The sequence below is a fragment of the Rattus norvegicus genome, chromosome 4, assembly GCF_036323735.1.
Source record: "Rattus norvegicus strain BN/NHsdMcwi chromosome 4, GRCr8, whole genome shotgun sequence".
Taxonomy (NCBI): domain Eukaryota; kingdom Metazoa; phylum Chordata; class Mammalia; order Rodentia; family Muridae; genus Rattus; species Rattus norvegicus.
Window position 1 is genome coordinate 131342093 of NC_086022.1, and position 25669 is coordinate 131367761.

General features: G+C 38.9%; 3 protein-coding genes across 13 annotated transcripts in view; 1 reads left to right on the forward strand and 2 right to left on the reverse strand.

The window, feature by feature from the left end:
* Tmf1 (TATA element modulatory factor 1) overlaps window positions 1-3574 on the reverse strand; it is a 29037-nt gene extending 25463 nt beyond the window's left edge. For 3 of the 5 annotated variants that reach the window (XM_063285388.1, XM_063285389.1, XM_039106907.2), the window contains exon 1: window positions 4-3574. In XM_063285388.1, the coding sequence (XP_063141458.1) occupies window positions 4-145 (142 nt within the window). In that variant the 5' untranslated portion in view covers window positions 146-3574. The remainder of the gene's footprint in view (window positions 1-3) is intronic. The other 2 variants (XM_063285390.1, NM_053671.2) reach the window with 2 other exon arrangements.
* Window positions 3575-4126: 552 nt separating this feature from the next.
* On the reverse strand, window positions 4127-25286 carry Uba3 (ubiquitin-like modifier activating enzyme 3). Of its 4 annotated transcripts, NM_057205.2 has the most exons (18): window positions 25153-25176; window positions 24926-24967; window positions 23109-23229; window positions 21539-21619; window positions 18927-19009; window positions 16507-16587; window positions 12437-12480; window positions 11399-11463; window positions 10972-11127; window positions 9553-9655; window positions 9344-9457; window positions 6846-6899; window positions 6372-6408; window positions 6205-6286; window positions 5804-5904; window positions 5636-5699; window positions 5497-5551; window positions 4127-4989 (listed from the first exon to the last, which is right to left on the reverse strand). In NM_057205.2, exons 1-18 carry the CDS (start codon window positions 25170-25172, stop codon window positions 4904-4906), a joined length of 1389 nt encoding a protein of 462 aa, NP_476553.1. In that variant the 5' UTR covers window positions 25173-25176; the 3' UTR covers window positions 4127-4903. The 4 variants fall into 4 exon arrangements, with proteins under 4 accessions (NP_476553.1, XP_006236998.1, XP_063141501.1 ...); XM_006236936.5 differs by lacking the exon at window positions 24926-24967 and having other exon boundaries at window positions 25153-25286; XM_063285431.1 differs by lacking the exon at window positions 6846-6899 and having other exon boundaries at window positions 25153-25249.
* Arl6ip5 (ADP-ribosylation factor like GTPase 6 interacting protein 5) overlaps window positions 23228-25669 on the forward strand; it is a 29992-nt gene continuing 27550 nt past the window's right edge. For 2 of the 4 annotated variants that reach the window (XM_039108327.2, XM_039108328.2), the window contains exon 1: window positions 25201-25291. The gene's annotated coding sequence lies outside the window, so the exon portion shown is untranslated. Of the gene's footprint in view, window positions 25029-25167; window positions 25292-25669 lie in introns of those variants that run through there. The other 2 variants (XM_063286671.1, XM_063286670.1) reach the window with 2 other exon arrangements.

Below are 25669 nucleotides of genomic sequence, written 5' to 3' on the forward strand. Positions count from 1 at the left end.
TACCTGGCTCACCGTACGGGATGGCCTCGGCCCAGGCGCTCGGCTCTTCCTCCTGGATGTCCAGGACCCTGTCGATGGACTTCTGGGCCTGGGACAGGGCCTGCTTGGCGAAGCTGGACAACTGCGAGGCATTGAACCAGCTCATGGCCCCTCCTCAGCGCCGGGTCCGGCCGGCACCGGCGGCCTCAGCGGTGGCCCCGGCCCACCGCCTCCCGCGGCCGCCCGGCGTTCGGAGCCTCCGGCACAGCTGAGCCGGGCTCCGCCGCGCATGCGCGCGCCCTTCCACGTACACAACCACCAGATCCGGGAGCTGAGTCCCGCCCACACGGAAGGACGCGGACGGTGGCGTGAAGCCACATCCGGGAGCCGAGGGTAGCCCTTAGTTACCCGCAGACTCTAGGTTTCATGGCCACCTCCAGCCGCCAACGGACCCTGTCTGCGCCCAGGCCCAGACCTCCGGGAACAAAAGAAGCAGTGCCTGCCTCGCTGTAAACACGACGGCTAGGCCTCACAGTAATTTCTCTTGGCACTCGAAAAAGAGTTGACCAGTCTCCGCCTGGCCTTCATGTCTTTGCCTGACTTTTTAGGGGCACCGTCCCAGGTTCTGGAACATTTACAGATAAAAATCCTTCCTCACACAGAGTTTTGTCATCTGAATGGTGTTCATCAGCACATTCCTATGTTAAGAGGTGGAGCTTTTAGGAACTTCCTGGGTCACGAGATGGCAACACCCTTGGGAAAGAGATAAATGCCCTAATCAGAGGTCTGAGTGCCTCCACCCTTCTCAGCATCATACCAAGGCCATGCCAGCCTTGAGCCAGAAATAGGTGCGCCCTCAGCAGCTGTATTCATCTTGTACCTCCCAGTCACAAGAACTGTAAAAATTAAGTGTTTCTGTAGCCTATGAGCCAGCACTTTATGGCAATTTGTAACAGCAGTTTCATTGTCATATTAACCCATCAGTACATACTGTATGTATACACTGCTTAAAAGATATAGCTTGTATGCTCTTTTCCACACATGGTCATGGGAGGGAATTTAAGTCGATGGCCTGTCTTGTCCAGTCAACAGCTGTTTGGTTTGGTTCTAATAATGCTAAAGAAAAAAAAATTCTACCAGCATTTAAATTTAATTCAAACATCCAGAGTTATATCCATCCCTTGTGAAAAGAGAATCCAATCCTACACAAAGAACCACAGCTACTTAAGAAATGCTGAAGCTAGGAATGGGAGAAAAGTCTTCCCCAGAGATCATACCAATTGCTTACACACTACCAAATGGTCAGCCCTGAAAACATACAGATGGATAGGGTTGTACTAATGTACTTGAGAATACATATGTATACACATACATTTATATACTTAACAGTTAATAAAGACAACTTAAAAGATCTATGAAAAGGTTTAGAGGGAGGAAAAGGAAAGAAGAAATGATGTAATTTTATCCCTAAAACATTCCCAAAACAACTACCAACAGGGTGGCTTAAAATGACAGAAGTGCTTTCATAGTTTGGAGCCAGAAGTCTGAAGTTGTTCACCAGAGCTGTCCTCCCTCTGAAAGCTTCATGGAAAATGCACCCTGCTTCGCCTAGCTTCACATGTTTGCAGGCAACCCTTTTGTCTCCTGGTTACAGATACATTACTCCATTTTCTGATTAGGGATGCCTATATCAGATTTGTGCCCCTGTATTTGAGAATGACCACATCCTATTTATCTCTGCAATGACCCTATTCTCAAAAAAAAAAAAAAAAAAAAAAAAAAAAAAAAAAGTAAAGAAGGAAAAGTTACATCCTTGAGAGCTTAAGGTTCTGGTTCAGGGATGGCACGGCCTTAGTACATTTTGTTTTAGAGGGCAATGGCACCCTTAGACCTCTAAATAGGGCACTAATCCTTTTTCCAAAGGTGTTACCTAGTGACAAAGAATAACTGAACTAAAATTTCCTTTTGACAATTATTTTCACACTTTACAATTTTCCATATATCTGACAACTCATTCTAAGAACTCTGTCTTATCTGTCTGCTCCCTGAGTATCTGCTTTACACTGCAAGGAACTAGCTATAAAAAGACTTTTTTTTTTTTTTTTTACAAAAATAACTGTGGCAAGGTATGACCTTCCAGTAACTTTATCCTATTGTATTACATTTTTTTGAGCATGTTAGTGACAGGCTAGTGGCTAGAGGGTGTTTACGTTGAACCAAGGACCCAGCTCTTCGAAAACCTATGTGTATCTGAAAAGAAAGCAGCATGGGGGTGGGGGCTGACATAGAAAATTACATAGAAGAAAGAAGGCCGAAGACAAAGCTGAGCCTGGGGGGTGAAGCAAAATCGGGCAAACAAGAAAAGCCAAATTATGAAGCACAAACACAACATGAGGAGCCAGAGAGCAGGAAAAGCCAAAAGATGAGGAGGAATCACAGCAAGCTGAAGAGTGCCTTATGCCATAGGCTGAGGAGGAGCAAGAGGAGGTGGCTTTCATAAAGAGAAATGTACAGAGTATATTGCCACAAGTGGCAAAGATGGCAGCTGAAGGGGTTGAAGAGGGGGTGAAGGGTCTTATGTCCTGTAACTTTAAAGCCTCTGTCCTTGGTCTCTGACTTCTCTGATCAGAGTATCACAGGCCTTGCCTGCCTTGGTAGATTTTTGCAGGCCCTGTGTTTTAACCTTAATTTTGCTTATCAGTATCATTATCCCTATCAGAAGCCTCTGGTTCAAACATCACTCTGTCAGCACAGGGTTTCAACTCATTGTGCATGTACATTAAAGTATTCAGACCCATGGGAAAATATCTATGCACGTTTATACTAATACTTGGTAATTATACAAGTTGTATAATTGTACTAAATAACCCAATTCCTTTCAAAGAGTTTAGCTGAGTATGTAAGGCGAGTTGAGGCCTGTTAGAATTCCTGTCCCAATACTTCTAAATGCACAGCACTGGGCAGATGATATAAACCTTTCAAAGTTATTTTCCAAGCTCTATGATGAAATATTGTTGCCTTTAAAATTATTACAGCATCTTTATGAAGGAGGCACTCAGTGTTAATAACCTTCGCTTTTAAAAAGGTTCAGCTCTTGGAAGGCAAACACAGGCAGATCTCTTTGAGTTTTAGGCAAGCCTTGTCTACATAGAATGTTACAGGACAACTAGAGCTGCACAGTAAGACCCTGTCTTAAAAAAAAAATAAAGGGGGTGGTGGGGGGAGGTCAGGTGCTTTGCAACATATCATTATAATCCAGTAGAGAAAGAGGCAGGGGAAGAGGGTCACAAGTTAAAACCAGCTTAGACTACACAATGAGACCTTATCTTATTTAAAAAAAAAAAAAAAAAAAGAAAAGAAAGAAAAGAAAAGAAAAGAAAGGAAGAAAAAGAGCCTTATTGGAGATACAGCTTAGTAATGGAATACTGGCCTAGTACAAGGCTCTAAATCTGATACTAGAAGAACCATAAAGAAAAAACTGTGTTGGGGTTGGGGATTTAGCTCAGTGGTAGAGCAAACGTTTGCCTAGCAAGCGCAAGGCCCTGGGTTCGGACCCCAGCTCCGGACCCCAGCTCCGGGAAAAAAAAAAAAAAGAAAAAGAAAAACTGTGTTAACTCTGTAGCATTTTGGGTAAAGCATAGAACTGTACCCTATGTGGTTTTATAATGAACTGAATTTGTCAGTAGGTAGCTAGAAACTAGGGTATAGCTCTGTAATGGAGCATTTCACTACATGGGGGAGGTCCCAGGTTATATTCCTGCACCATCCCCACACCAGAAAGAAACAAGACAGAGACAGATTCCACCCACTAAAAAATTGCAACTAAAAATGAAAATTAGGTTCTATTTGTTCCCACATTAAAACATTACAACTATATATTTTTAGTATTTGTGATCCACTTTGATTTTAACATTTTTGAAGAAAAAAAAAGGCATGTTAAGAAAGAAACTTTACGATAAAAATTAAGTCTCCATTTCATTTACCAATGAGAACGAATGAACCTAGTCTGTACTATGGAAATTACTACAGTAAATTTTTAAAAATTTAACTCAGGTGAATTAAAAGTCTGGTAATAATAACTATTAAACATTTAAAAATTATTTCTACATCACTATAAAATTATTTACTATTATTGATATACTTTAAATTTTTCAATAAAAAGTAGACAATGTACAATTTTATTAATAAATAGTGCAAAAGCATCAATGATAACTGTTGAAACATTAATTTCTTTGAACAGCCATGTCTTGGTTTAAATTTGTGCATACTGGTCTCTGTGGCATTGCAAATAAATACATGAAAATATTTTGTATTTTCATGCACAGGTATGACTCTATAATACTGTTTACAAATTATCATGGACAAGTTAAACTCTGCAATAATTAATACACACATGGACAGTCACAATTATATGAGTAGTAATGAAGAAATTGCCTATGTTTGATATCTCTAGATGTCAGGTTGTAAATATTTAATGTTCTTAAGACATAATTCCTCATTTCCATTCAAGAATACATTTCTATACAGGTGGATGCTCAAATGCAAGCTGAGGAATATGTTGTTTGACCATAACAAACTCACACAAAAAGACAGTGTTTGTCCTGCTTTAAAGAAGCAGGACATTTGTTCATAATCTTTCCTGGAGGCATGGTTTTCAATATTACTAAAATGAAAATGCTTACTAGCCCAACCCAGAAGTTCAGTCTTCAAGAGAAACTTATAAAGTTAAAAAAGAGTCATTCATTTTTTATATATATGTATATATAAAAAGTCAAATTCTAGCCACACTAATGCTAAAAATGACATCAATTAAATTTCCTTTCTTGGGTGTTCCCCTCTGCCTCATCTTCCCGGCTCTTCAATTGCATAACATTTATAAAGCATATTATTTCTATGAATTCTATTATGTGCAGATTTATTTTCCTTAAGTAAAATGAAGTTTGAATAGTACAGTTTGTGGTGTGGTGACGTCAGCAACAGCCAGTTCTTGTCCATCAACTAGTCCCAGTTCTAAAATAGAAAATTGTCATTAGACCAAGGTAAATAAATACCTCAACAACAACAAAAATGACACAAACACACAAATTATAGCTTTATAGTTCAGATACGTTTTTAAATTTGATTTCTTGGAGTTTTAATTTTTTCTATTAAAAGAGCCATCAACTCTATAATTTTTAGAGATATAAATAATTACAATTTGGTCATATTTAATTAGGAGTGAACCTAAGTTCAAAGCCAGACTGGGCTACAAGCAAGTTCAAGGCTAAAGACACACAAACGCATCCTATCTCCAAACACTGAGGGCTGAGGAAACAGCCAGCGCAGGGATAAGGCCCGTGCCAGCCAGCAAGGGTTGCCTGATTATGATCCCTGGTACTGAGCACAGACAGACACCACCCCCACCACACACACACACACCCACAAAGGGGGGAGGGAGGGAGGGAGGGAAGGAGGGAGAGATAGCAGACATTTACTAAAAAAGAAAATTATGTTAGGGTATACATTTACTTAAAATACCTTTTAATGTTTTGGAAAGATTCGGTCTCGTTCGTTCTTCAATAGACGTTACTGACTGGAGAACAACATTATTTTAATGCATAGCACATAAGAAAAAAAAACACAATTTTCTTCAAAAACATTAATGAATACTACTGACCTGTAAATAAAGTGTCCTGTTTTTCCCCTCTAATGTGGCTGTAATAGCTGGAGACTTCATTTGCCTAAAATAAAGTGGCAAACACCATCTTATTTAAAGAAAATAGTTCTCGCTTTGTTACTGTAAAGTTTAAAACTGACTTTTACAATATAAACACTCAGCACTTACAGAGAAGCACTATTGGTTAGATAGTCTAACACCTCTTGCAGTTTAGCTGATGGGGAGAACTGGATGTTTTGAGGAAGCTGGCTACACGCAGGGCAGTTCTCCTGCAAACGTAAAAGAGTCACACTGTCTCAGTCTCTTTTTAAGCAGACATGGAAATCGAGTTATTTTACAATCATGCATGTTTCCTATGAAAATACTTTTTGCTTTAAAGCCTATTTTGTAATAGATTATTTGTTCTAAATTCTTATGCTTTACAGCATCTAAGCTATCTAACAAAAGATACATATTATGTATTAGCTTTAGTAACTCACAGCATAATTATCTTCTAATTCCTAATAACTAATATATAAAAGCAAAGATTGTATAGTGAAGAATATTTTTATTACTTTAATGCTACTAACCTTTCTCTCTGCTTCAAATGTGTAAGTGTACAGTCCATCTACATCATTGAATACTAAGTAATTATTAAGGGGAATGTACGCACTGTAATGAAAAAAAAGTTCATTTTATCTAATTGAGCAAGGTTATAAGGAGGATTTCTACACATATTAAAAATAAAACTCATTACCTTGTAGCTATCTTGAAAACCTCAGTGGCACACACAGCTAGAGAAAAAAATAAAGGCATTTGAATTCAGTAAAAATTACGTACTTTGAAAGTCAGTTGTAAATCAGGTAAAATTGTAATTTGAATAGAAAATGGATTTTAAAATACACAACTTTAAAAACATAGGAAGGAACAAGTTTTGTATTTGTTTTATATGATCTAAACAATACAACTTTTCCTTCATCTCATCAGATCAATGAAAAGCTAACCCTATGAGTAAAAAGACATGCTAAAACATTCCTTTACTGTGAGCACTTTGTCTAAGAGAAACATAAGGTCCTGTAAGACATAATGAAACAAAAAATACAGAGGAAACAGGAGCAACCCACCCAAGAAGATATCAAATTCCTAGAACGCAAGTAACTACAGAAATGTCAATTTAGACATTAAGTCAGAATCAAAGCAAAAAGTAAAACTGAAAGTCTTTTTCCCTTACCTGCAATGACTGCATTTGTAGAAGCTACTGCGGGAATGATTCGTTTTACTACCCCTGAAAAATTTGCCAAATAAAATATGGTCATTGTTTTTTTTTCTTCAAGATTTTTAATCAGGTGTAGGGGAACACATGTGTGTGTGTGTGTGTGTGTGTGTACTGCACACGTGTACATGTGAACATGGAAGTGGAGGGGTCCTCAGAATCCAGAAGCTTGCCTGGCCTCCTGAAGCTGGAGTTAGAGGTAGTTATGAATAATAAGCCAGCTAAGCCATCTCTCTAGCTCTGTGTTTTTTAAAAAAGAAAAGTCACTTTAAGTTAAAATCATGTAATTAAGACATTTAAAGTCTCGATTATGAAATACCATTTTCTGATTTTTCAGGCATTCAAATCAAGAGATAAAGTTGGGCATAGCCAGGCATGGTGGTGGGAAGCCGAAAAGACCCTATCTCCAAAAAAAAAAAAAGCAGACACCTTTAAACATGAACTATCATCTTTAATTCTTAACAGCCTTAGTGTGTTGAAACATTAAGCAACAGTACTGAAACGAAGTCTCTGTAGTTTTCCATAAGGACAAAGCAAAAACATAATAACAATAGTGTTTCCTTATACTACAAATATAGTGCGAATACTAAATATTATTTAATGTTACTGACATGGTGATGGTAGTCTCACCATCCTTGTTCTAAAAAGAAAGGAGACGAGGCTGAGAAATTAAATATGATACCCACAACATTACTCCTAGCAAGTACAGAAATGGGCTGTGCCCATACATGCCCACCCCACACAGTCTTATACATAGTACTAGACTCTGAAATGTCTTAATAAGTATAAACGAAGTTTCCTAATGATTCTTGATATAGTTAATTCAAGTCATTCCATTCACAAAATGTCACAATAGAAAAAAATACAACAACCTTTTAAAAGTATCTTTCTTTTACACTACCAACAGGACCACACAGGACAAAGCACAACTCTCTAGTTTGACTGATTCTAACTTTTCACTTCCATATTCATGTAAGCTATGAACAAACCATCTTCCATAATAAAAAAGGAAGACTCGGTCTTCCAACTGCACTTGAATCACTCACTCTAGAGAAACCACGTGAACCTGGAGGTGAGGCAGCACTACCAGATGTGTTCCCAGCATTCCAGCAGGAGGAGCACAAGTAGACGAACATGAGGAAACAGGCAGTAGGCATGAACTGAATTTAAGGGGTAATACCAGAACGAGTAAAGAAAACAGTCACAGAAAAGAAATGACAAATTTGAAAAAAGAACAGACAACTCTTTCTAGAGACTATGGCAAAACTCCAAAAGAGAAGAACTATAACAAGACTGAACACTGGTCACCCAGGCTGAGCAGGACTGTTCACTGTGAGCCCAGGCTAGAGGAGGCACCTTCACGGACTCTGACTGACCCAGCAACCAGAAAATGGGAACACAGAACAACCAGGCTTTGGGGGAGCATCTGGAAAGGTCTTTCATGGTATCTTTGTGAAGACAGTAAAGAAGTCTGAGAGACTCAAGAAGATCTGACAACAGATTGAGACAAATCTAAAAAGGCTGCTAAGACCCTTGGTTTGATCTCCAGGACTAATACAAAATTTAATAAACAACCTCCAGAATATTGTTTTTGTGAGAAAGGGGATATGGGGAGGGAGAAACGGGGAAAGGAAGGCCTAACCACTAGATCTGTGAAAAGATATGCAAATTTTAATGAGTAGCGATGAATGTGAAGAGAGTATTAAATGCAAAAAGGGTTCGGCTCCCAATGCCCATATGCAGCTCAGATCTTTCTATAACTCCAGTTCCAGGGGACGCATGCCTTCTTCTACACTCTGCAGGCACCAGGCATGCATGCATGAGATGCACATATATACAAACAGACAAAATAGTCACATAAAAATTTTAAAATAAAAGAAAAAAGCAATTAGATTATGTAAGATACTGGCCAAAACTCAAACTGAAGAAGACACAGCTAGAGTAACTACTTGACAATCTTTCAACAGCTCTCCTAGAGGATAAACTCCTCGTCAGTGAAGATGAAGTGAACAAGTTAGACTTTGAAGATAAGGGCTCTTTCAGTTGTACAATTGTATAAAAATATGAATCAGTGGCACCATTCAATCTCCACTAGCTGAATAGCATGTATTCTCCAGAACACGGTTAGCTACTACCTTGGAATAACTGGAAAAACACTGCTTCCATAGTTCTTCAATTAGACTGCAGATGGATGGTGATGTCTTAATTACATATCAAGCATTCTTGCCATAGAGAAGTGATTCTCAACTTTCCTAATCCTGCAACCATTTAATACAGTCCTTCATGTTGTGGTGACCCCCAACCATAAAATTATTTTGTTGCTACTTTATTGACTGTAATTTTGCTATTGTTATGAATCATAACGTAAATATCTGATACAGATGGTGTTAGGAACAAATCACTGCCATAGAGTATTTCCCTACCAATCCCACAACTATGACAGTTCACTAACTCACCTTGAGTGAGTCTGTAGGTAACACCTCTAATATTATATTGTGATGCTCTCTCTACAGACTTTTGGAAAATCCACTGAATATGTTCAGGGTCATCTCCGTCTAATGGAACCCCATCTGTTGTGGGGCAGACAAACATAAGGTAATTTTTAAATGTAATTTCAAAATGAGTAATATATAAAATACTTTTTAAGTCTAGATTGTTAAATTACCTCCAAAAGGCTGCTCTTTAGGCCACTGCAACATCCTTACATACTCGATACAGTGCTCTGGGAGCCTGGGCATAGATGCAATGGTACACATGGGGAAATTGACCTAAAAGCGCAAAATTTGTCTTTCTTAGTAAAATTTAAATTATGAGCTATTTTAAAAATGCAACGTCTAGTTCAGGTTTAGTTCATAGCATTCATCTCAGCTCTTCACTATAGGGCACGAAGACTTGTATACTAACAGGAGGCATCAGAGTCTCTCAGGGCTGCCCTGCCTGTAAAGACAGACACATGTGTCCTACATTTTTAGAGCTCTGTTGGCAATGAAAAGAAAAGTACTAAATAAATTCTGAAATGGAAGGGATTTAGTTTTACCTGTATTCAATGTAAAGGTATAATGCAAACTAGCACAAAAGCACAGAATTCAACCAACTGTAAGTTAATACTCATAGAGCTGCTAATGTTTACAAATCAAAACTGCAACCATCCTTTAAAGTGAGTGTGTATGCTATAGAGCTCCATTTTGACAAGATCATTCTTAATCCTAAACTCTTTATCACAATTACTTTGCATGTATGTGCCTGTGAGCACATGCTAGAGTGTACATATGACAGTCAGAAGACTTTTAGCTCCACCATGGGTGTCCTAAGATTAACTCAGCGTCTTTATCGGCTAAGTCACCTAACCAGCCTTTTGCCTAGGAGTTGTGGTCTCTGTAATAACTTCAGTAGACCTTCCTTCCTCATGAAAGATATGCTCTAAGAGTCCAACAAATATCTGAACCCTATGTATATACATTTCACCTTAAGTTTAAATTAAAGGAAAGTATATGAAGAAAACAGACAGAATGTAACTTATCCCAACATATAACTTCGTAATTTCTCTTAAATTAAAAAAAGTAAGGAGCTGGAGCTCAGTGGTTTAAGAGCGGACACTTCTCTCTCAGAAGAACTGAGTTTGGTTCCCAGCACTATGTCAGGCATCTCACACCAGCCTGTTACTCTAGCTACAGAGGAATCTGTCACCTCTGGTGTCCAGGACCACTGTACTCACATACCTACACACTTACACATACACACATAATTAAAACAAAAACACACTTAGCAAAATACCAATTAAAAAAAGTACTAATACAAAACCACAAAAGCAGATCTGATATATATCATCTTCTCTCAAACACAGAAGACTATCATATTTTATTCGTCTAAGCAAATTTTGTTTTAAATTTTGCTCTTGTTTTGAGGCTGAAGTCCACTAGTTTGAGCCCATGCTGTCATTATGGTAAATACGAACCTATACCCTTAAATGATATATTTAAACACTTATCCTCAATTACAAACCCTAGACACTGACCAGATGTTATTCCAACACTAATTACCACCCAAGATACTAAGAAAGAGAGGTAGGAACTTTTCTGATTACCTGTGGTGGGTAAAGTTCCAGAGTGCACTCAATACAAGCGGTCATTCCAGGCAAAATCACTCGGGCATTCCCTTTAAAGCCTTCTGTGCCCCCATCTATCAAAGGTACGATGGAGCTTGGATCCAACACACCATCTTCATAATTTAGAAGAGATATCTAGGGAAATGTTTTAAAGGTCTTAAAAAAGAATAGGAAGTGGAAAAAAAAAAAAAAGCAACCGCAGCAGTGTATTTCTAGCAAATTCTAGAAGTTAGTTTGGGACTCAGTAGCAATCTATCAGAATGAACTACATTCCTAACAATAAACACATTTCATTGAAAATCAATGAAAGCAGTAACAATGTGTATAGCTACTCAATTTAAAATTAAACCAACGGTTCTGATTTGAAGCAAAGACCTTTAGAGAACCCGAACGATGAAGTGTTTACCAGCATTCCATTGATCCATCTCCTGGCTATGATAGAGTCCAGGCCACATACGATAATATGAAATTCTACAAGAAAAAAAAGCCACATGTAATTTTTAATATAGTCTATGTAGTCTAGGCAAGTCTCAAATTCTCTATCCTCTTGCTTCAGCCTCCATAGTGCTGGCCCCACCACACACACTAGGTCGGTCACTAGTGCTTACAAACACACACACTACTATACCAGTGCCCTAACAGGGGTTCATGGAGTGTTAACAATCTATCACTGCCAGTGGACTACTAGAAAGGAAAGTTTGCAGTGGAAATTTAGTAGTATCTGGTATGAACATCAGAATGAAGCAACTGCTTTTAGACATTCTTGGGCTTCAAAGAAGCCACTGTGATAGGTAGTGATTGTTTCCTGTGATTTGTTTGTCTGAAGGAGCTTCATAGACTCTGCATGATCTTAGTCACAGACGCTCTTAGCAAACCAGAAAGTCTTGCACTAGTGAGCACTGCAAATAGCACAGGAGGCTGCAGAGGTGATGATATGCTCCTTCGCAAAACACACGCATTATATCGGGGGCTCTGGTGTGAGGAACTTGCCTCACTCAAAGGCTAGCAGTCAACAGATATGCTTCTGAAAGGCTGCTTGGGCTTCAGTCCATTGAGGGCGACCCCCTGCTTTCTCAAGGCTTCACGGCATCTGCATGTCTCTCTTCCATCATCCCACATAACTCAGATTAACAAGGGCCGTCTGTGTGATGGGACAGAAAACGCTACTTTCCACCCACTTTTGCTGTGACTCTAAAACTGCTTTGAACACAGTTTACCAATTAAAATAAAGGCAGTTATGCAACGTAATTACTTTGTTTAAAAAAAAAACATTTTATTAGAAGCTCCCCACCCTCCTAATCCTTTAGTAACTCTTAATTCAAGCAAGCAGCTAGTGGGATCTACTAAGAATCAGTACTGTGGTGTTTCAAGTACCCAGAATGAGGTAAAACAAAACAACAAACTGGAGAAATTAGTAAGAACTTAGTATTAATAAAGAACTTACGTCGGTAGAAAGTGTCGTTAAAATCTTGAATCTTGTTGAAATGTCTGAATCCAAAAGTAAAGGAACCTAAGGTCCTAAGTTTTAAAGTTCTGAAGTGAATTTAACAATGCCATAAGGAACACAGTTTGTTTATCCACACTGATAAGTAATCAATGTGGAATTCAGGAAGTCTGACAAAATGGGGTGGTCCCCATTTTCTGACAAACCAACGTAGGTCATTGACCTTATTTTATGCATCTGTGTCTGTGCACAAGTGGAGGTAGGTCCATCTGTCTCTCTCTCTGTCTGTCTGTCTCTCTCTCTGTCTCTTTGTCTGTCTGTCTGTCTGTCTGTCTCTCTCTCTCTCTCTCTCACCCACACATTAAATAAATGTGTAAACAAAATAAAAGAGTTATGGTATTTTTTTGTGAACTTTGTGTTTCATTTTGCTTTGACATTGTTTGCATTATTGGTCTTTTGCTTGTTTAATTTGTGTTTCAGTGGAGGGGTTCGATTTGTTTCTTGGGTTTGGTTTCCTTTTTCTGAAGAAAGAAAAAGAATATAAAATTGGGTGGGTAGGGAAGTGGCAAGGACCTGGGAATTGAGAGGGAAATACATGGTTAAAATATATTGTATGAAAAGAATTCTTTATAGCAAGAAAGAGACTATCAAAAAACTGTCAAGAGTTTTATATATACATATAAATGTATATGTGTATATGTAAGCCTTATATTAAAAACAATCCACAGAATTGCTAGTACAACTGGGTGTATTGGGTTTACTTACATAAGACCCTGGGCCTGGATGCAAATTATGCATTTTTTCTACCTCTGGTAAAAATCTGCTGTAGGTCTCTTTTCTAGCCAGTCAGCAACTTTTGGTCATCACCCTGCACTTGCAGACTATGTGGATCAGCACACATTTAGTCTCAGCACTTGGGAGCCTGGTCTACATGAGAAATTCCAGAACAGACAGGGCTACATAGAGACCCTTTCTCAAAAACCAAAAAAGCACAAGTAAATACAGAATGTGTTTAATTTTTCTAGTAAAGAAAACAAATGATACCACTCTAACAATGCCCTATGTTCTCAACAGCAACACAAAGAGGGACAACACACAACATGCTCATCTAGACTCCTACCTACAAATAAAGGTATTAAAAAACCCAGCAACTCGGGTCTAACCTCACCCATTTAGAACTCTATCCCTTTGAATGTAGCAACCAGCAAGGCACACTGAGAACTAGGTTGAAAAAGAAACAAAAGAAGCAGTAGAGGAGTCCCAACAGGGAAACTAGGAGGCAGCCCAAGATAGTCTCTCTTAGGTGGATATCTACAAAACAACTTTCCCAGGTCTCAACAACAAGGCTAGATGGAACACGAATATTCTCCCTTTTGTTTACTTACAAAGAGGCCTGTATTTCTATTTTCAAGCAGATTTACTTCAAATAAACAGATATTCACCAAAAGCAGTAAAAGCAGTACAGAGAAGCTATACTTTGAATGCTCACCATTTACAGAGTGCACTAGATCAACCCATAAAAAAGGCAACACTGGCATAGTACATAGCTACCCACGACACCTTCCGCCTTTTTTTTTTTGTATTTTGGTATGGAGGGAGTATGCCATGGTATAATTAGGAGGTCTGAAGAAGACGACAACTTAGGGGAATCATTCTCTCCCTCTGCCATGGGGGACTTGAGAATCAGGCCACCAGGCTTGGCAAGAAGAACCTTTAACCCCTATCTTGCAAGCCTTGTTTCTTTGAGAGTCTCCCTATCTAACTTGAGTAGCCTGGAACCTCTATGTATACCAGGCTGATCTTCAACTTGCAGCAATTCTCAAACCATGTACCACAGCACCTGGCTAAAACCTCTCAACGTACATCAATATACCAACTCCCAACTTACACCCATTCTTTGGTGATTTCTAACCTGCTCTCCATCTTCCTAAGTGTCTCATTTAACAACAGGATATATATGTCCCAAGGACATCACAACCTCTTGAGGCTGGACATTTTCTCAAATGCCCATGGGCTCCATCCCAGGTGTACATGTTTCTTTAGTTGTTCCTTTTACTGCTTAGGAGTGCTCGCTCTACCGCACAGGTGACCACAATTCACCTATCAAGCAGGTCCTGGTTTGGAGTGTCAACAAATATAGTTGGTGTAAGCAACATGTACAGATTTTTCTGAGAATACATGCATTAATATCACTAAAGTGTCCCAAAATGAACCAACTCAGTAATAAAGTTAAATGCATATTTAGATTTTTTTAAAATGGTCAAACTATTTTCTAGATGATTATTTTACTTTCTGTCATGAATAACCACATTTTTCTGTTATTTCTGTCAGCCCTAGATACTACTCCTCCTCCTCCTTTAATTTACAAGGTATGTAACATCTTGTCCAAGCTTTTTTTTGTCTTTGTATTAGACTGAATTAGGGCCCCATGCAAACTAGGCACGTACTCTACAACTGAGCTTCACCTCAGCCCTTTAAACTTTATTCTGACACTGGATCCACTAGTTGTCCAGGCTGGCCTTAAGCTCCCTTAACAGTGGGGTCACTGAGTCTTCCTGGATGATGAGCACCTTTTATAAGATTTTGACATTGATCTCTTCAGTGAACTCTCCCTTTGCAATGTCCATCCACTTTTTAAATGGATGAGGTTTTTTCTGCTAAGTTTTAGAATTTCTTTAATGAACACTCAAGCTTCCATGTCTGAAGGTGTTCCATGCATAGATTCAACCAACCCTGGATCAAAAATACACAACAAAGGGAAAACTGTCAGTAGTGAATGTAAACCAACTTTCTTTCCATGGTTTCTCAGATAACACAGCATGATAACTATTTTTATAGCATTTAACAGTAGGTATTATAAAAGATATATTAAGACATCAGATATAGATAAATATCCAGATGTGGTCTGATGGTTTGTATATGCTTGGCCCAGGACGTGACAGTCTTAGAAGGTATGACTCTGTTGGTATAGGTGTGGCCTTGTTGGAATAATGTGTCACTGTGGACTTGGGCTTTAAGACCCTCATCCTAGCTGCCTGGAAGCTAGTATTCTGCTAGCAGCCTTCAGATGAAGATGTAGAACTCTCAGCTCTTCCTATACTATACCATGCCTGCCTGGATGCTGCCATGTTCCTGCCATGATGATAATGGACTGAACCTCTGAACCTGTAAGCCAGCCCCAATTAGATGTTGTCCTTGTAAGAATTGCCTTGGTCATGGTATCTGTGCACAACAGTAAAACCATAAAACATGTGGATAGCACAAATATAAAAACAGTATACGGTTGGGGATTTAGCTCAGTGGTAGAGTGCTTGCCTAGCAAGCGCAAGGCCCTAGGTTCGGTCCCCAGCTCCAAAAAAAAAAAAAAAAAAAAAAAGAACCAAAAAAAAACCAGTATACGTTTTAAGTATTTATTACATAGTACTGGGGGTTGAACCTAGGACTTCATGGAAGTGAACTACCAGCGAGCCCCATCTCCAGCATGCTACCTTTCTGCATGCAGACTTGAGGATCAGTAGATCTGGATTCCTGAAAGGGTCTGGGAAGCAATCCCCCACAGATACCCAGGAATAACTGAACTCTAGATTGGTTCTCTGTCGGCTGCTTTACAAGTGTTCTCTCCAGTACCTAGCCTGTCCTTTTAGTCCCATAACAGTCTTTTTCAGACCACAGCTATGAATTCCCATGTGGTCTATGTGCTCTCCATCAAGCCTCAGAACCCAGAGATGATCTGTACCATTCCCTGATATCACAAGCTTTATGAATTACATCTGTGATCCACTGTGAGTAAAGCGTGTGTCCAAGATATAAGGCATAGGTGAAGATGCATTTACTTAATACTAAAACTAGAAAAGCTGATAATGACATCAGCTATACAAATAATTTAAAAGTCAAGGCCAAAAACATGAGCACAACCACAAAGGGAAGACTGGGCTGGAAAGCAAAGGATCGGCATCTGCTCAGTAGAAAGGGGCAGGCTGCAGACGACCTCCGCACCAGCAGCATTCTCTACTAAGCATCTGTCATAAAAAGGGGCGGTTTTAGAAAAACACTTTCTGTTGAAAGGATACGGGACCACGTTGCAGTTAGGAACTCTGTCATTCAGGAATTCTGCAGCAACTTCAGCCTTGGGTCTTCCAACATCTTTAGGCCTACAGAAAACATTGTATCAAGTTGTCATCCATAGTATGAATTTAGATGATCTACATAATTAGCTTCCGAATGAAAAAATGAACAATTTACTTATAACATCCTTTGGAAAAATACTAACTACGATTTTTTTATTATTCTTAAAAGTGTGTGTGTGTGTGTGTGTAGGCATGTACATGTGAGTGCAGATGCCTGCGGAGGCTAGTCATCAAGCTAGAATGACCGGGCACTGACCCTGAATCCTCTGCAAGAACAATCTGTGCTCTTAACTGGAGAGTCACCTCTCCATCAGTGTCTCAGTATTTTTCTATCAGTAATAAATTAAGTGTATAGTTACTACACCCTTGATGACAGTGTAAAAAGTCTAATTTTATTTAACTGAAAATATGACCTATAAACAGTAGGGTCTCCATCCTCCAGGGTTAAGCCTAACAGCAACATGTTTAATGGCTACTTCCAACCATGACACTTCCTAATATAGAAATATCCTAGACACAGAGCCTTCCAAGCATGCAGCTTGAATCCCAGAACATCAATCTGTTGTTTGGTTGGGTGAGACAGGATCTTACTCTACAGCTCTGCCTGGTCTTGAACTTAGTATACAGCCCAGCATGGCCTCTAAAATTTTAAGCAATCCTCCCGCTTCAGACTCTCAAATGCTGGTATTGTACTTGGGAACCACCATGCCTGCTTCACTGTGTTTATATGCTGGTCTTAGTAACTTACACACAAAGACATTCACTCTGGAAAAGAAAGACCCTCTAAGCGTTGCCTCCATCCTTTGTGTGCCACTTAAGTAGGAATCAGAGGTCCCTAAAGTATGGCAGGATTTGTTATGCTTGTTTTTTTGAGACAGGTATTACTACATAGCTCAATCGCATCCAGATCCTCTTGTCTCAGCTTCCTTCGTGCTGAGATTACAAGAATGCATCACTTCCTTAACCATATTTTAAAAGAGAGACTAAATTTCAAAGACAGCAATATTTTCAAGAAACTAAAAGCAAAGCTAGAAAGATCCCTCTGTGACAATTACCAGCCCATAAGTCCAGAAGGATACGAAGGGTCTCGTCAAGCGTGTGAATACTGTCTACCATCTCCTCACAGTTCCCATGGAAGAGTAAGTGCTTCACTGTAACTTCCTGGGACACACATACTCTAAACATTGAGCCCTGATTCTCTGTATCCTTCACACAGGGCAATATAAGATTTTTAAAGAGTAAAAAAATAACAAATCAAAATTTTATTTAAAATTAGAACTTCAAAGGAAACATTTAACCAGGTCAATTTTCCTCTTCAGAAATAAAGAATTTATTCTTTCCCTATTTAAAGTTGCTAAGAATTTTATTCTTTGTCCTTACTTGCATAGAAAGGTACTATAAAATAGAAACCTTGATTTGAATCCCACATTCAAGCTTTCTGCACAGACAGCTCTTCACCATATGGAAGAGGAAACAGTGAGTGCCAAGATTTCTAAATGTATTTTTGTGCTTTTATGAGTCTCACAAAAGAACTCTAGCAGTTTTAGTGAAGACTGTTACCTTAACTTACAGGATCAGGAGACCCGAATCCTGCAGCTTAAGACACTGTCATAAATAAGTCATCCTTATGGCAACAGCCTGTGTTAGTTACCTCTGTAAGTGTCATTATTATTGGAACTATGTTAGTTATAAATTAAAAGGTGAGGGCTGGAGAGATGGCTCGGTGATTAAGAGCACTGACTGCTCTTCCAGAGGTCTTGAGTTCAATTCCCAGAAACCACGTGGTGGCTCATGACCATCTGTAATGGAATCCTGTGTCCCCTTCTGGTGTGTCTGGAGACAGCTATAGTCTATTCACATATATAAAATATATAAATAAATCTTTTTAAAAATAGTTAATTAATTAAAAAGGTGTGGCTTGTTATTAACAATCAATCATCAGTCTATTTCAAAGCTGTAATATGTTAAAAACTTATCAGAAAGGAAAGGCACACAAAATGCATACATGTGCTTATAAAACAACCAACACCTAAATACTCAAATATGTATTCCAATTTCTAAAGTATAAAAGTAGCACTTCTTGGGGCTGGAGAGATGGCTCAGCAGTTAAAAGAACTGACTACTCTTCCAGAGGACCCAGGTTCAACTCCAAGAACCCACATGGCAGCTCACAGCTGTCTGTAACTCCAGTTACAGGGTTTCTACCACCTTTACACAGATATAAATGCAGACAATACACCAATGAAATTTTTTTTTTAAAAGTTCTTGTTTTTGTAAAATCCATGTTAGACCCTTAGTAATTATTACATTACAAAGAACACAAATTCAAATGTTTATCAGAATTTTTAAAATGTCAAACTTACCTAAATAAAAACTGCCTATTTAAATTGGAAACATCTATAGTGTCCATGTCTATAACATGAATCTGTCTAAAACCAGACAATGCCTATGGAAAGAAAAGCAATCTAATTAGGCAACAGTTTCCTTTTAAAACATAACATTTAAAAAGTCTAGGTCCTAAATCCATACATTTTCAGTGATAAATTCTACATAATTACACTCTTTGGCTTAAAAAAAGTCTGTGCAAGGCATTTAAAAAATTTTAAAAAATTGGTAAAGAACAAAAATGCACAAGCACTCAGGTTTAAGTCTTCTCTAGCCAAGAGAAAACTCACGATCTCTACTGTTTTGTATCTGCTGACCCCTTTGCCTAGAGCCTTTCCTTCCCAATGTTCTTCTAGGACACTGCTCCTCCCTTATGAAAACAGCACCTTTGAAAACCCTGTCCTCACCACCAGGCTGCCTTCCCTCAGGCCTTCCTTTTTTCACCCATTTATTACCATCTGACATTCCATATACCTTCCTTCTCTTTTTTTTCCAAAAGAAAATCTGAGTTCCATAAACAAACATCTGTTTATGTTCCATTTTGAGCTTTTATCACCAAAAATTGTGCATGGCATTTACAAGAGGACACTCAATATACATTTGGTTAACCGGTAATTATTAAAGTGAGTTTCTTCTTTTTTTAGAGTGAGCTTACAGTGAGTAAAAGGGAAGTGAAAAAAAATGCATGTCTTCTATGCTTACATCTAAAACAAGCAAAATAATAAATGATGAAATGAAAGGCCTACATTCTGTGAATGTGCCTGAAGGATCAGAATGTAGTGCAATGGTTCTCAACCTGTAGGTCACCTTTCACAGGGCAGGGATCCAAGACCAAATATCAGATATTTACATTACCATTCTTAGCCATAGCAATTTTACAGCTATAAAGTAGTAACAAAAACAGTTGTATGCTTGGGGTCATCACAGCACGAGGAACTGTATTAAAGGGCTGCGACATTAGGAAGGGTGAGAACCAGTGGTGTAATAAGTAATCCTCAGATCTAATCTGAGCATACTAACATTGCACTGTACACTGTAATAGTAAATCATGGCTTCAAAATGAAAAAGTTAAGCCTTAAGGGACCTGTAAATGCCTAATTGGGGGAAAAAAAAAACAATGCCCAAACTCTGCAAACGCTTCCCTTTGGCAAGTTGTGAGTTTTCACACTAGAATAAGTCTGTCTGAAAGGGAGTTCTCATTTGGAACACCATACATACTATTCCATACATACTACTATTGATTTCATTAAGACTTGTCTTCCCAAACTTAAAATTCACTGCAGACAGAAACCACAGTGACTTACAATCCCCATAGAACTAACATTGCACTAAACAGAGTAAGTGTATTTCATTTTAAAACGTCGGTAGGAGCAACACTAGCGTTTCCTAGCCAATCAGTACGATTGTGTTGATAATAAATTTTAATTGCCAGATTGAAGAGATGGCTCAGCAGTTAAGAACATATATTGCTCCTACAAGGGCCTGGGTTTAGTTCTCAGAACCCATACGACAGGTCCCAAGTCTCTGTAATGCTAGTTTCATCTGACAGCCTCTTCTACCTCCCTGGGCAGCAGGCATCCATGTGGTATACATATAAGCTGGCCAAACACTCATACACATAAAATAAAAATGAACCTTGTATGCAAATGAATTTAACTCTTGGTAGGTCACAGGTGTCTTCCATATGGCTATGATCTGCTTACTATTTTCTATTTTTCTACCCAGTTAGAAACCAGGTATACAGCGGCTCTACATTAATTCTCTCCTTCCCTTTTTTTTTTTTTTTTTTTTTGGTTCTTTTTTGGTTCTTTTTTTCGGAGCTGGGGACTGAAGCCAGGGCCTTGCGCTTCCTAGGTAAGCGCTCTACCACTGAGCTAAATCCCCAGCCCCAATTCTCTCCTTCCTAAATCTGTTAAATTGACAGAAACTTATGCAAAGCTATTTCATGGTTATAAGAACTCAATGAAAGCAATTACATCACAACTATTTCTAAATAGCACACAGAAATAGTTTTACTAAAGGCTCAGGTGTCCCAAATCATAGGCAATTATCATATGGTCATCAAAAACAACCGTCTTCGGTCATTCAGGGATTCTGTGAAAAAGGGCACAGTTCTTTATGTAAAGAACTGATGATGACTTGGATTAGAGTCTAGGAACTTCACTTTATTTCAGAAAAAATGAGGGAGTCTTTCAATTTTGCTGCACCTCAGTGTGTCATCTTGGATAAAGTGATAACAAAAACCGACAAAACTGGGTTATTGGGAAAAGCAAAAGAAATAATTATTTAAAATTACACATTAAAAGATAAAACTATCTATTCTGCTATTTAGGTCAATAAAATATTACCACTAGGCAAAAGGGGGAAAAAAAAGAAAAATATGACTTAATTTTAAAACTTTTAGAATTCCAAAATAATAGTATACATTTTTATTACTGTCTAGAATTTTACCTGCGAAATTTATCCAATAAATGTTCAAGAGAAAAAAATTAATAATCGTGAAATGAAGACATTCTTTATATGACAGGAACAAAAGAACTTATCTCTAAGAGAATAGAATTATACATATATAATTATACATATATATTACCAGATTTTTCAGTAGCTCACATCCTAAGCCACCAGCTCCAATGACTAGAACTTTACATGTATCTAACAAGAACTGGAGTGACTGTAACGAATAGAAAGACGTATTAAAATCCAGGCGGTCACCACAAGAACCATGAATAAGGCAACAAACCACACAATAGTTGTTGGTGTAGGCACAAAAACACCAATTAACGATAAGAAACACACCTGACATGTTATGAAAGAGATGTAATTACAAATTTCAAAATCCTAGTAAGTTCAGAGTTTCAATTTTAACACTTTACTTTTACTATATGAAATTAAAAGCCTAGTTCTAACAGGAAAACTAGCCTTAGGGCTGGATGACTCAGCAGATAAGGCATTTGTTGCTCTTACAGAGGACCCAGTTTGATTCCCAACACACACACACACAGTGGCTCACAACCATCCATAACCCAAGTTCCAGAGAAAAGGACACCCTCTTCTGAACTTGCGGGCCTTTGGCACATGAGGTACATACACAGACATGAAGGCAAAACACTGATAAGATAAAATCTAAAGAAATTCTTAAAAACTATCTCTAGTTATACCTTTTTTCAAGCATTGGTACACCATTTTATAGGTAATATAGCAATTTAACTACAGCATTCTCTATTTTCCTTCTCTCATTCTTTATGCTTTTTCTTTTAATTTTAAAATTTTAAGTGTTTGAAGGTCTAACAAAAATTAGATAAGAACAATTACACCTTTCTTTGAACAATGAGTGGAGCTTACAAAACTTGAGAAATCAGCAAATTCTAGATCAGCAGAAATAAAACTTGGGAACACTGCTTAACAGAAGTGACAACCTTAAGCTATTGTGCAGAAACACTTTCAAAGTACAAGAAAATATGATGTATAACTATATTATCCAAAGAAAGAATTGCTATTATGCATTGTATTTACCACTAAAGGAGGAAAAGGACTTATTTGCACAAGCTACTTAACCAAATTTGAGAGTTTACACAACTTTGAGTGGCGTTTCTATTTCAAAAATCTCTTCATGGGCACAAAAGGTCATACAACACATTATAGTGATTACTTTGTTCCTACTTTGTAATAAGAAAGAAATTTTATCTAATCAAATATTTGCTTCAAGTCAGACACAGTTTAAAAATACATATCTATTATATTGCAAGCACATTTTTAACATTCAATTAATTATAGTCAGTACTAAGGAAAGATTTCCAACTAAATTTTAATACCCAGGTAAGCATATCTTACAGTCTTATTAGAATTAATTTACCACATCAGGGCTACAGAGAAATGTGTCTTAGGAATCATTCTAAACTATAGAATTTTAGACATACCAGAATATGATATCATCAACTTATCCTATTCTTTAAAATATTTAAACTTATATGAAAATATAAAAATGCATCTCTAGTCATTTACATAAATTAAGTTGTAAAGATTCAACTCAATACTCATAAGATTCACAAAACAATTTTATTAATTATCTGTATTATAAGAGTAAATTTAAAAGGAAGCATCTTATTATTTTTGAAATGTAAAACTATTAGAGCAGTTCTTTAAAAATAAATATTTCTCACTTCAGTGCTCGGTTCGAAATCAGGGTGTGTGAAGGGTCCGGACCGCTCGAGGAACTTCTTTACATGGTTCCAGCGACCTTCCCAGTCTCCAGTGTCCCCACACCCACCATCAACAGCCATTCTGCACAGAACACAGTAAACTCAGCTGCAAAGATCAGTATGAAAAAGCCAGGCCCATAACTATTAGGTCTCCCCAAATGTAAAGGTAACCACACATCAGACCTGCTCAAATAAAAAGGAAAACTGAGTTGTGAGTTTTTCCAGTTTTGGCTTGTCTATTGTGGGAAAGCACTCTTCACCTACTTGATGAAATAAATCAGCCTCTGTATTCCTAGCTTCCTCAGCACCCAAAGACCAAAGTTGGAACACTAAATGACTTGGTGAGAAAGGACTTCCCTCTGTTTGGTATTTAGTCTTACTGAATTTCCATCATCGGTTCCTTCAGTAGAAATACAAATGGATAGGGTGAGGGGGACTTGGAGAACTGTGGTGCTTAAATCTAATACTATCTATGGCTCCTCCCAAGTAGGAAAGATGAGGTCCACTGAGCATTTTTGGATGAAAGCAATATTCATACATTTCTTTCCTCAGAGGGGTTCCAGTAGTTTTTTTAAACAAAAATCTCTCTTAATACTGAGGTCCATTTGTTGTCACAAAACACACAAAAGAAAATGTTTAGATTAAAATTATGCCACAGATAGGCATTACCATCAAGAAATCTTTAAGGCTATGTAACTAATAAAATGGGACTCCTCTAAAAACAAAAGCAAAAAACTCAAATGCACTTTTTAAATCTCAGATTCATTCATGTTTGGTTGGGATAATTTTCCTGTAACCCCAAAGTTTCTACCTTCAAATATCTTAGTGTTATCAATTCTTTACAAACAGGATGAATACACATTGCACAGCTGATGTTCTGGTGCACTGCTGGGTTGCACTCCACAACCAAGCGCATTCTAACTTTGAGAAGATTCCTTAACTGTCAGAAACCTCAACTGTAGATTACAACTACTTCTGATGGTCATGAGGCAAAGAGATAATTGTGAATTGAACTCAGGGACAACTCTTGGCATACAGCAAGCATTCGAACTTTTTCATTTGGTGCAAAAAAAAAAAAAAAAAAAAAGGTAAGGACTTAAACAGTGGGAAATGAATGTGAACCCTTGCATTTGAAATTCAACCATAGGGAGGGGCAGGGAAAAGACCAAAGTACTACTGAGAACTGACACAGAAATTATGAATTCACCACACCCACTACAGGAGTATATTATTTTTTTTTCCCCTTCCCACGGAGGGAGGAGAGAGGAATCCCGTATGATTGGCCATATGAAAAGAATTTTAAAACCTGTGGCATCAAAAAACTAAGTATTTGATACAGGTTGTGTGGTAATTGAGAGAGCGAGTTGGCATCTCCTTTAAGACCCAATTACCTTACAAAAATGACAAGTTTTAACACAATTCCTGGTTCAGAGTGTTCATAAAAAGTTTATACGACTGTCTCAAGTGTTTACCATGGACCCAAAACAGGCCTCGGGTACATTAAGATTTAGATTGGATTCACTTGCCACAAGGTCACAGCTCTGCCAATTTGGGTTGGAGGAAGAGGGGGGTACCGGGTGGCTTTTGCAGGAGCATAGCCAGGGAGCAGCCGGCGGGTGGCTCGGGCTTGGGACGGGGTCAGGGGTGAGGACGCGCGGCCTGCTCCAGGTGCACCCCCTCCCAGTCCCCCCGGGCCCGCTGCGGCTGGTCCCCTAGGCCTGGGATTAGGGGGAGGCGGGGGTCTCCGGAGAGGACCCCGGCCTCCCAGCAGCACTAACTTCTCAGCCAGCAGCTCCTCTATTCTCCTTCTTTTCTTCTCCCTAAAAGAAAGAGAGAATAAAAGAAGGGTCAGCATCAAGCTCCAAAGAGAGCGCCGCAAGGGTATGGGGGGCGAGGGGACGGGGCGGGGGTTGGGGGACCCCCGGGTGGCAGCGGTGACCGCCCACCGCCGCGCTCTCTCACAACCCAGCCCAACTCGGCGCTCCGGCAAAACCCCGATACTTACGGCTCCTCGCCATCCGCCATATTGTTCCCCGCCTCTTCCCAGAGGCCCTCGCGGCGAGCGGGTCCGCCCGGGGTGGGCGGGACTGCAGATTAATAGGAGGAGGGCGGAGCGGAGCCAGGGCGGAGGAGATGAGCTTCAGGTAAGAGAGTAAGAGGGCGCAGTAGGGCGGGGTTTCAAGGGGGGAGGCGGAGCTGGCGTTTAGTGGGATGAGGCTTTAAGGAGAAAAAAGGCTGAGCAGGCGCAGAGAGGGTGGACCAGCGCGGTCTTACTAGGCAATTAGAAAGGGTGAGGGGCGGAGCCAGTACTAGAGGCGTGGCTTCAGGGGACCGGAGGAAGGGGTGGGAGTATCTGGGTAAGCTAGTTGAACAGTTGGAAGCCATGGGTAAATTGGCTGCTTAGGTTCCCTTAGGCTTTGCAAGCATTTCACACTGTAATTAAAATCTTTGATTAATTGTGCCTACTTAAATAACGTTATACCATCTATCATGTTGCTATGCCGCATGAACTTAGATATGTT

Excerpts from the sequence above, each read along its gene's own strand:
- Uba3 (NM_057205.2), bottom strand. The coding sequence starts at position 25,172 with ATGGCGGATGGCGAGGAGCC. Across the intron at positions 12,481-16,506 it reads CCTAACTGCAACGTGGTCCC|ACATTTCAACAAGATTCAAG; the intron begins GTATCCTTTCAA and ends TTTTGGATTCAG. Across the intron at positions 9,656-10,971 it reads TGGAACTTTACCCACCACAG|GTCAATTTCCCCATGTGTAC; the intron begins GTAATCAGAAAA and ends TTGCGCTTTTAG.